The 11,454-nt window shown below is 50.9% G+C and overlaps 1 protein-coding gene across 2 annotated transcripts in view; it reads right to left on the bottom strand.

Moving 5' to 3' along the window:
- Positions 1 to 2,866: 2,866 nt before the first annotated feature.
- LOC114065087 (mothers against decapentaplegic homolog 3) overlaps positions 2,867 to 11,454 on the bottom strand; it is a 13,176-nt gene continuing 4,588 nt past the window's right edge. For both annotated transcript variants that reach the window (XM_027898692.1, XM_027898693.1), the window contains exons 5-8: positions 7,644 to 7,856; positions 6,857 to 6,994; positions 5,898 to 6,042; positions 2,867 to 3,098 (exon numbers count right to left, since the gene is read on the bottom strand). In XM_027898692.1, the coding sequence (XP_027754493.1) occupies positions 2,975 to 3,098; positions 5,898 to 6,042; positions 6,857 to 6,994; positions 7,644 to 7,856 (620 nt within the window). In that variant the 3' untranslated portion in view covers positions 2,867 to 2,974. The remainder of the gene's footprint in view (positions 3,099 to 5,897; positions 6,043 to 6,856; positions 6,995 to 7,643; positions 7,857 to 11,454) is intronic.

The following is an 11,454-nucleotide window of genomic DNA, read 5'->3' as shown; positions in this document are numbered from 1 at the left end:
CAGACATTAAGAGGAAAAGCAGATCACCCCAGCCCTGGAATGGCAGAAGGCCATGGGTGTCACCAGCCAGGCCCTGTGCAGCCACACCCAGGAAAGGGTCAAAATTCCTGCCACTCCCCCTGCCAGCAACAAAAATGTGTGAAATCCTGGGGGAACGGCCAAGAGTGCCAGGAAAGGAGAGGGTATTCCAGGCTGGAGCTGGAATCTGAGCCAGGGCAGGGCTGGGCTCATCCCTGTGTGCTCCACACCAGTGAAGTCCCAGGAAAAACCAACTCCCAGCAAAGCCACCTGTGCCTTCAGGGCCCCCCTGCACTCCCAGCCCAGGTCCTGCTCCCTGTTCTTGGTGTCAGCAGGAATGGGAACCCAATTTTATCCATAAAACAACTGCACTGAGAGCAAAGGCAGTGCCAGCCACGACACCCCTGGGGTCACCCCCAGCCTCAGCCCTGGCTTTGCCCATTCCCCTTCCCAAGGTGACTCTGGCACCCCCTGAGCTTTTGATGAATTAGTGACAAGCGAACAAAGGGCAGGAAATGAATACTTTAGTGGAGATAATCTCTGGTTTATCTCACTGCACTGCTGGCCCAGCTCACATTTTCCACTTAAGGGATGGTGAGGGGAGATTAACCCCAAGTTTTTATGCACCATCTGAGTCCTGCTTTTCCAAAGGCCTCAATTAATAACAGCCAGCAATTAATGAGCCCTTAGCCAGGAGATACAGATCTGGTTCCCGCTGGCACTGCAGGCTGAGGAGGTGACTCTGTGTGCAAAATTCATATTCAAGCTGGGATTTATTCCCACTCGTGGCCTCTGGGCCAGGCTGGGCTGCTGCACACACTGTCACTGTAATCCCTGCCTCTGGAATTTCAGGTGCCATTTCTGTTGTTAATGCACAAGGCACCAACTTCCTCCAGGATTCTGAGGACAACAACACTTTGTCAGAAGTAAAGAAGTAAATAAGACAGTCAGAGAGCAAACCTGGGGCCATTTTACAGAGCAGATATTTCCCCCTCTCTTCCTAAACAGCCAAAAGTCAACTATTCCCACAAAACACAGGATAAATTTTTGTTTGCAACCAGGTTAGAAACCTCTGTCTGAACAGAAATGCTGAATCAAACCACAGTGAGACACAAACTGACCCTGTAAGTGGCTAGAAAACCCTATTTTATACATAAAATATAACATAAACAGCTCTTCCTGCCCCAGTCACATCAGACTAAACCAGTTAAACACCTCAGAAAGCCCCCAGTGCTGCTCCAGCTCGTGCTGCCCAGGGACAGCTCCAGGCAGGGCTCTGCAGGAGGATATTCCCAGGAGCTGGAGCACATCCACCCCCCAGAACCTTCCTCACAACTTCAATTTCAGATATTTAAAACAAAAAAAAAAAATAAAAGGTAATTTCTTGTTTCTGGAAGAAAACCCTCTAACCCAGCCCGTTCTGAGGAGCAGCAGCCACCCCAAAAGCGCTGGGGTTTGGCAGGGCAGGGGCTGAGGGTGACACAGAGGCCCCAGGGGAGGAGCAGGTGGGAATGCCTGGGAGGTGCCTGAAATTGGGATTCCGAGCAGCTCCCCCTGCCCTGCCGAGCTCAGCCTGCAGGACTGAAACCTTGAACACAAACCATCCCAGCCAGCCCTTCCCACAGCCACATCCAGCTGCTGGCTTTGTCTTTCATAGAGAAAATAAAATAAAAAAAAAAAACCCAAACAACAAAAACAAGACAAAAAGATTTCCATAGGAAACTGATTATCACTTTCTCCCCTCCCCCTCTAATATTTTGGCACAAATGCAGAAGATTATTCACTGCAGATAGAAAGAAACACAGAATTGGACAGCACTGACAAAGTTAAGAGACTTATTTGGCAAATGTGAACCATAAAAACAAGTGCTAAGGGTTTGGGGTGTTTTTTTTTTCCAGTTGTGGAAGTTGTTTGCCATGACAGTTGCTGCAGGGAAAAAAAAAAATATTAAACAGTCTGGAGCATGTATGTTTAAAATGAACATTTTATAATACAAGTAAATACACACTCCCCCCAGTTCTCCAGGCAGGAACACATCCAGGAGCGTTTCCATCAGCTGCAAGGAGTTGTCAGCAGAGGTGGCTGAGATGTCCAGGCTGTCACAGGGGTGTCCCACCCTGGGCTGTGTTGTGGCACTGCCAGCTGATCCCACAGATCCCCTCCAGCCTCAGGAGAGCCAACACCATCCACGAGAGAGCAAACAGATCCCAAACCTCCTGCAGTTCATGCAAACAGCCAAGGGTTTAACCCTCCAGAGCTGCCCACAGAGCAGTGTCCATCTGGGAGCAGCTCCGCTCAGAAGTCGCTGCAGCAACATCAGAAAGAGCCTGAAATTTGGCCTTTGGCTCCCTGGCAGTCCCGGCTGAGCCCCCAGGCTGTGGCCCTGGGGAGTGGAGCAGTGGGGGAAACTCCTTCCTTTGAGGAACAATATTGGAGGAATTTGTTCCTGGGGTTGCTTTAAAGGCTTCCTCTCCCCCCCTGCTGCTGCAGTTCCAGGTGTGGATCAGGGGGATGAGCCAGGAATGCAGGAGCAGGAGTCGTGTCTGGCGTTCCCAGGGTCGTGTGAGGCAAAGGCAAAGTTTCCTGGGAGCTGCGGTGGCTCCTGTGTGCCCACCCAGAGGCCACAACCCACAGAGGGCACAGACTATCCAGTCCTTTATCAGGATAAACTCCAGCTCCACATTCCAACTGCAAGGGCCTGGAGCATCCCACCCAAAGTGCCAACAGTTTCAGTGGAAGTGGCTTCAACAGGGGATTTTAAAAACCAACAAAACAGAGAAAACCCACCTTTCTTTTTTTTTTTCTTTTTTTTTTTTTTTTTTTTTTTTCTTTTTTTTTTTTTTTCAAGGAGCAGATTTTTTTTTTCCTCATCGCTTGAATAACTGGGAATTTGTTTACTATGCCTTTTGCTAAGGGTTTTCCAGAGTCTTTGTTGCCCCCTCCAGGAGGAGTTTCCTTAGGAGACGCTGGAGCAGCGGATGCTGGGGGAGCCCATCTGGGTGAGGACCTTGTCCAGCCACTGCAAGGGCCCGTTGAGGTGCAGCTCAATCCAGCAGGGAGTGCTGGTCACCGTCTGCCTCCTGCCAGGGGACACAAGACACAAATGATTTACCAAACCTGACAAATGGCGAAGGTTTCACAGCTCCTCTACGTTCCTTCCTGCTTAGGGGCCAAGGGGATGCCTCTGCTCTGGAACAGCCTCTGGCCTGTGCTGCTCTCACTTGTGCTAAAAAACCCACCTTGTCCCTTCACACTTGTTAGGATCCCACAGGAGCAACTCTCTGAGGAACCTGTTTAATGCTCAGATTGCTGGCAACAGGCAGAGGATTGCCTGAAGGGAAAGGAAGGTGTTCATCTCAGCAAAATCCTTCAGTTTTATTTTTATTTTTGGGACAGCGAGGGGAGTGTTCACCAGACAGGGTCAGTTTCCCGGTGTCCGAGACCAAGACATTCTCTTTTACCAGATCTTTGGGTTCTGGCAGCAGGTGGAAGTGCTGGAGGGAGATCACCCTGAGCCCTTCAGACTCCCCCCCACAGCCCTGGGGCCTCTCCCTCGTGTGCCCACACTCCCTGTGTATGGCCCTGTCCCACTCTCCTCCCTGTTATTCCCATGTCAGACCCCAGGGAGCATCTCCAGATGGTAAAGCAGGAAGAGATGGGAAGGGAGGCCAAGGCAGAGGGCAAGGGGCTCTCCCTCCTGTGCCCAGGCATGGCCCACGTCCTGCTGCAGGCAGGGAGGCAGGGACAGCTGCTGTGGAGGAGGGAGAAACAAGAGAAACAGCCTGGAAACAGCCTCGTTTTACACCCTCATTGCCCACAGAAGCTGTCCTTGGAATCTGGTGGTGGGAGGCAGAACACAGAGCCTGTGGGGCTCAGGGAGAAATGGCTGATGGAAGGGGGGACCCTGAGTTTGGGGGCTGCCCTGAGCTCCCACCACCATCCTGCCCTCTGTGCTCCCACCACCATCCCTGTCCCTCTGTGCTCCCCCTCCATCCCTGTCCCTCTGTGCTCCCCCTCCATCCCTGTCCCTCTGTGCTCCCACCACCATCCTGCCCTCTGTGCTCCCCCTCCATCCCTGTCCCTCTGTGCTCCCCCTCCATCCCTGTCCCTCTGTGCTCCCCCTCCATCCCTGTCCCTCTGTGCTCCCACACCAGGGTGGGCAGCTGGGCCTGGCTGGTGCCATGCAGTGATTCCAGGAGGAGTGGTTTGTTCAGGGGTGTCCCTTCCCTCTCCCAAATCCCTGGCACACACGAATCTAAACCCCCCCCCAACACCAGAGTGCTGGAAAAGGCTGAACAGAAAGCAGGGAGCAGAGCTCTGGATGCTGCTCCCACAGGAACAGCTCCATGTCTGAGCCAGCTCAGCACCCTCCCCTGCTCTGGCAAAGGCACCAGAGGGGGGATTTTGGGGCAGGGAAAGGCAGGAATGGGAGAGCAGCCCTGGGGGGAGCGCAGGGCTCGGGGCCTCCCAGCTCCCATCTCCAGAGAGATCCCGACTTTCCGTAAGTGACGGAGCTCAGCTGGATCTCATTCCCTGCCGTGGCTCAGAGCCAGGCCTGGCCCCCAGGCAGGACAATTCCAACACGAAATGGACTCCAAACATCTGGAGAAATGAGAAAGTGGGAGCGGAACGTGCCGCGCTCAGGCTCTGGCTGATCCCGGCGCTGATCCCGGCGCTGATCCCTGCCCACCACAGGCCATGGGGAGCAGCAGGGCAGGGACTCAGCAGGGCAGGGACTCCCCCAGATTTCTAAATCAATTTTGGCTTAAATCCTCACCTGCTTTCTCTCTCATAGAACAACGTTCATTTTCCAAGGAATTTCGTCTCCCCTGCCTGTCCTATCCAGCCCTGACTTCACTCCCTGTCTCAGTGCGGGGGCAGCAGCCCAAGCCATGGAATCCTCTGTTCCCCACACCATCCCCACTGTCCCTGGGTGCTCAGAGTAACCATATCATCCATCCCAAACGCCAGGCCCTACTGCATCTCCTTATTTCTCTTCCCTTTTCACTGGGAAAAACAGGGATCCTGCTTCTCCCACATTTCAGCCCTTGCCCTGTGACAAGCCCCAAGGAAAGGAGCAGGAGATTTAACTGGAATTTTGCAGTAACTCAAACAGTTCTCTCAAATAGACATTTTCAAGCCAATCTGCTTTGGTTTAATCCCAGTAGTCCCTGATAAAAGGAGCATTAAAGCCAACCTGTAGGAAGCATCCACACTCACACTGGATGTAATTCCACAAGGGCCTGGAAGGACAGGACACAGGGAATGGTTTCCCATGGCCAGAGGGCAGAGTTAGGTGGGAGATTGGGAAGGAATTGTTCCCTGTGAGGGTGGGCAGGCCCTGGCACAGGTTGCCCAGAGAAACTGTGGCTGTCCCTGGATCCCTGGATGCGTCCCAGGCCAGGTTGGAGCAACCTGGGCTGGTGGAAGGTGTCCCTGCCCATGGATGGGTGGCACTGGATGAGCTTTGAGGTCCCTTCTCACCCAAACCATTCCATGATTATCTGATACTGTGGACCTGTCTTGATAACAAGGCAGTCCTAACACACTCAAACCATCAAATCAACATCTCATTTTAAGGAAATAAAACCAGTAGGAGTCTCTCCCTGGACCATCTGGATTTATCTGTGCTTCAGGTAAAGCTCTTGGCTGGTGCCAGACACTTGTGGTGTTCCAGGTGCATCCCACAGTGTGTGTTTTACACAAACAGGATGGGAAAAACATCAGGGGAGATCAACCCCAACAGCTACCACCCAGACACTGGGCTAACCCCCACTCTTCAGATGGGAACAAGGGCTTTGCAGACCCCTCCTAGGCTGGGAATTGGAGGAGTGGAAGGGAAGCACAGACACGGAGCCAAGTTTGATCCCAAAGCTGACCTGTACTCCGCTCCCCAGCCCTTGACGAAGCTCATCCTGATGGTGCACATCCTGGTCAGCTGGTACACGGCCTCAAAGCCCTGGTTCACCGACTGAGCCAGCAGAGCAGCAAACTCCTGGTTGTTGAAAATCTTCAGGTTGCACCCTGTGAAAGGAGAAGAGGCCAAGGGCAAGGCAAGGTGTCTGCAGATGTGATTTCCCTCAAATCAAGCTAATTCACAAAGGGGAGGAGGGGTGAATGTTAGTACAGAGCAGAAAAAAAGTAACAATTTAATTCTATGAGGGGTGAATCTAAATTAAAGAGAAATTTCTGCCCTTTTACTTAAAGGTACAGACAAAGTTATCCAAGTGACTATCAGGTAATTACAAGTCAATAATAGACTGGTAAAACACAGAAGGAGCAAGTGGAAGATTCTGCTCAGAACCTGAGATGAACTCAGTTGGTCAGAGCATGGTGCCAATAACACCGAGGTTCTGGGTTTGATCCCCCAGATTCCTTCCAGAGTTGGACTCCAGGATCCTTGTGGGTCCCTTCCAACTCAGAAGATTCAGTGATTCTGATTCTGAAGTTCTGTTCATCCCAATTTTGAATTAGTGTAGTGCAACTACTGGAACACCAATAGCTTCCTTCATCAGTACCTTCATCCTTCAGGCTATAAAAATGCCCTGCTTGAACTGTCAATTTGCTTATGAAAGGGGGAAAAGCAGGTTGCACAGAGAGGACGTGGACTGCTCATCCCTGGGAGTGTGCCAGGAAGGACCCTGGAGCAAAACCTGCTGCAAGGTGTCCCTGCCCACGGTCTCTTCCCACCCAAACCATTCCACGGCTCCGTGAGAAGTTCCTGATGGCTGTGGGGACCAGAGGCCAGCACATCCACGCCCCCACCTCGGCAGGGAGCAAAGCTGGTCCCAGCCAGTCCCTGGCAGCAGCAGGAGGAGCTGTGTGGGCCGTGCCTTACCTGGGGGGATCTTGCAGACGGTGGCCGGGTGCCACCCGTAGCGCTGGTTGCAGTTGGGCGACTGCACGAAGATGGCACTGTCGCTGAGGCACTCGGCAAACACCTCCCCACCGATGTAGTAGAGCCTGACTCCTCTCCCTGGGAAACACAGGGCACAGGGGGATTTAAAATCTGATTTCTAAATCTTGGGGCTTTTTGTTTGTTTGTTTAGTTTGTCTGTTTGTTTGTTACCAGAAATCATATTTGAAACAAGTACGGAAAGATCCTCCTGTACAAGGGGGAGGATTCTCCTGTTGCTCAGAAAAGGGGAGCAAAATTAGGACAAAAATCAGGTTCAGTTTGGATGGAAGTCAGCAGGAAACAGCAAAGCATAAGAAATTCTGTCTTTTAGTAAAATTGGGATGTTCTGTTTAGCCCGAGTTTCATGGAAAACAAATTGAATGTTACCTTGCAGTATAAGCAGGGAAAGTGGAAATTGAGTTGCCAACCAAGGAACTAAAAGTCTCCATTTTATGAAAGGTCAGTCAGAAAATCAAATAGTGCAGGAGGGGAAAGGAATACACACAATTATCCCTGACACCCACCCGAACACACGGGAATTCTGCCTCTATTCCATGCACCAATTTAAACGTTCCTTGGAGCGTTTTTTTAACATGATTATCTGAAAAACCCCCAACCAGTGTTGCCTTATGGAAGATCAGCCTCCCAAAGCCCCGTGGATATTCCAGGATCAGGAGGATCAGGTGCAGCTCTCCCCCCTCCAGCCGGGAGAGGCCGCAGGAATTACCGATGTGTCTCCTCGTGAGCTCCACGGCGGCGTTTCTGTTCACGTTGGACAGCAAGCCCAGGCAGAAACGCTCGGAATTCGAGGGGTCAGTGAATCCATCCACGGTCATGGAGGGCTGGGAGGCGTGGAAAGTCTCTCCCACCCTCTGGTTGAGCTCGTAGTAGGAGATGGAGCACCAGAAGGCCGGCTCGCAGTAGGTGACGGGCTGCAGGTCTGCACCAAACACAAACCCCAACATTGCATTAACACTGGCATTCAAGTGACTTAAAAATTAGAAATAAACAAAACACAAAATTAGAATTATAAATTAAAACAATCCCAGGGCTCTTGATCTCAAACCATCCAAAGAAAATCCCTTCCCCGGCAGATGATGACACATTGGGGTTCTGATTTGATTCAGCCCACGGACCAAAGCAAAGGGATGAGCAGAGTGGGGAATTTTCAGGAAGACAACACTTCACACCCCAGCAAGGTGGGACAGTCAAATGCCATGGAATGATTTCACTGCTCCCACTGAAGCCAAGGAAATCCCAGCAGAGGAAGGCTAAAGTCAAATTTCTTGGAAAAGCAGCTCTAGAAGGTGGCCAGTCCTGCTGCCAGCCAAGACTCTGCTGAGCAGGGGAGGTGAAAAGCAGATTGAGGGAATTCCTAAGTGCTATTCCCCCCATCCAATGCAAGAGAAGAATTCCCTCCAGTCCTCCCCCCCAATTTATCACTTCATTCCCATCCATTCAAGTGGCAGCACAGAACAACTTCCCATCTGGCCAAAGAGTTAACCCTGAGCAGCAAAGCCCAGCTTTTTCCAGAGGCTTTTCCCATCTGCTGCTCCTGCACCACTTACACCAACGTGAGGCTTAAGAGATCAGCTCCAAGACAATCCAAGACAGGTATTTCCCATCCCAGCCTCCTCTCTCCCTGAGTCTCTGCAGAGGTCTGGGAGTCTTTTCTCAGCTGGTACCTGCTGTTGCTCCATGAGCTTCAGGCACAGGTTGGCTCCAGCCCCAAGACATCCTGGTTTCCTCTCTGTTCCTGCACTGTATGAGTTCCCAAAGTCCCCAATAATCAGGAAAACCCCTTTGGTTTCTGCTTTGCTCCCAGCTTTGCTGACTGCAGAACAGAAGTGCATCTGGGGAACTCTCTAATCCTCAGCACTCTTCAAAGGCCAGGAATTTTGGAGCTGATACCCATTCCCAGCTTCTTTTTCCTGCAATTTCCTCACATTTTTAAGCAATTTTCTAGCTAAGACCAAGATCTGCACAGATCCTGAACACATCCAGGGATCACACAGGTCTCTGACTCTTCCTCCTGGATGACATATTTGGTTTTCCCGCTGGGAACTGCCACACCAGGCACGTTTCTCCAGCAGTTCTGGGGAGAGGCACAGCAAACACCAGCAATAATCAGCCTCCTAAGGTGGGTCCACCCACTCGAGGAAACAGATTGTGTTCCACGTGACTGTGCTCTGACTCCACAGCAAGCACCTCTAATTGAGAGGCTGCTCAGCTCCAGAAAAATCACATCAACTTCTGCTGATCCCAAAGTAACACCCTCAGATTGGCACTATTCAAGTTATAAAACCACCAAAACCTTTACTGCCCTCCATGGTTTCATGGTCCTTTCCTTCAGAAACCACCTCCTCTTGGCTGGCACTCGAGGGAACTGTGGATTCTCCACCGAAGGATGGACAGAAATTTGATTTCCGGCCTATTTGCAGCTCGAGGAAAGACACAAACCAACAAATCCTGGCTTGGAGAAAACCTTGCCTCTAAAAACAGCAACCAAGGCTTTAATGATGCTGCTTCCTCCTGTGATTTGTAGTTCTGAACTTCAGCTTAAGCTGCCATGGGATGGGCAAATTTCCTCTCGCGTTAGAGCTGTCCTAAATATTCATCTTCAATTTACGGTTTTACTGTTTGGGGAAAAAGGGAGAGACTGGAGCTCTGCTAAAGCCAGAGAACCCTGAGGGGGCCACACAATCAACCACAACAGGAGACATGAAAACCAGGCAAATCCTGCCTGAATCATCCCCCTGCAATGCCAGCCTGGGCTCAGCCCAGCTCTGCTCTCTGAAGTGTCCCCTGAGCTCTGGGATGTTCCCATTCCGCATCTTCCCTGCAAGATGAAAGTCCTGCCTGTTCACTCTGGAGGGGAACAATCTCCTGGCTGCTTTGCTCTCTTTTCATGTGCTCTGAGCAGCAGACAAGTTGTTTTCCTCGTTGCAGTGGCTGTGTTTGATGCTCAGAGATGTTTTCCAACCGCATCAATCCGAATTCCCTCCCCAGGAACGAAGGGATGAATAGATGTGTGTGCTCCCTTCCCTCCCTGCTCAGAGGAGGGCTGGCCTTCCTCTGGGAAAGGGAGTTTCAGCACAGCGTTCCCGAGGTTTGTGTGACTGATGGATGTGACCGTGGGGCATGTGCTCGTTTCTCTCACAGCTTTTGCGTCAAGTGTGGAGCAAACCCTGACAATGGATTTCCTGTGCTCCAAGGGGCTGCCTTCCCTCCAAACAACAATATCCATGGACCACAGGGCTGGCCCTCAGCCAGCCTCAGCTCCCTGACTTCGTTCCCAATGTCCACAGAAGGCTGGCAACTCTTTCATTTCGACTGTTCTGTATTTTCCCCAGTCCATGTTTCGGTTATGGGGAAGAGATCCCTGGATATCTGCAACTCCCATTTAAAGCTGATGTTTGACAACTGAAAAGTGATCTCAGCATGTTACCTTGCACCACTTTTGTGGCTGCGAATGGAAAGATGAAACTCCCCGAGTTCCTCCAATCCCACGTTCCAGCTCCGTGCTGAAATCCATCCCCTGCACCCCAAACTGCCCCTGCTTCTGGTGTCCCACTCCCTCTGCCTCGGGCCAGTTTATTGCCCCTGGAGTTCCCTGGAATATGGCCATGGGATTTGAGTGCAAAGTTCAGTTTACACCGAGTAATGTGTCTTAAAAGCTTCAGGTAGTTCTGCTCAAATAAACAAATCAGCCCTTTACGGGACATTATTTTGTGAACATCCCCCCCCACACACACACTGCTGAAACACTCCCTCAGTGCACACTCTGCTGGGGGTTTTAAATTTCCACCCCATTTTCTTCCCAAACATCCAGAGAAAGCCTGATGAGATCAAAGGACAGCCCAGACAGAGGGGAGTTCTGATCCCTGGAATTACAGAGCGCAGGCAGGATCCTTCCTGGGCTTGCAGGAACCATCAGCCTGAAGGGCTGTGTTCACCTCCACTGCTGCGGCAGCTCCTTAGTGTAGATAAACCATCTACAAGGGGCAGCTGATGCCAACTTTGCCCTGGGATAGCTCGAAGTGCTGCTCATCCAAGTGCCGTTTCATTTAGTTATTATTTTCCAGTTTCCTCACGGGCCAAAACTGGCAATAAAATTAAAAGCCACGAGGATTTCTTCACTGGTGGAAGCTCTTGTCTAAGAGCAATATAAATATTTGGCTTGCAAAATTGAGAGGTATCTTTTAATGCTGGTGAGTTAAAGTGCTTTTCTGCTGTCTGCTCCTTAGACTACAAAGGGATTCCTTGTGGTTAACCAGCTTCACCTGCTTCTACTTATTTTTTGTCACCAGACAGCACACGAGACATCTGACATGTGTTAATAACCAGTGTCCCTGTTATGGATTGGGGCCTCTTTCCTAGAAACACTTTTCTAAGGCAGATGCCACAGTCAACTTGCCAGGTTGGTTTTGTTCCATGGAATTGGCTTTTTATTTTTAGGTTGGGGAAAAAGAAAAAAAAAAAAAAGAAAAAAAATTAAGTTTCTAGAAAATCTCATCAGCTCCCAGGCAGCATCCTGG

Source organism: Empidonax traillii, unplaced genomic scaffold, assembly GCF_003031625.1.
Source record: "Empidonax traillii isolate 1590-97213 ecotype Southwest subspecies unplaced genomic scaffold, ASM303162v1 scaffold616:size383281, whole genome shotgun sequence".
In the NCBI taxonomy this organism is placed as follows: Eukaryota; Metazoa; Chordata; class Aves; order Passeriformes; family Tyrannidae; genus Empidonax; species Empidonax traillii.
Note: the sequence above shows the minus strand (reverse complement) of the source record. Positions and strands in the feature narration are given on the sequence as shown.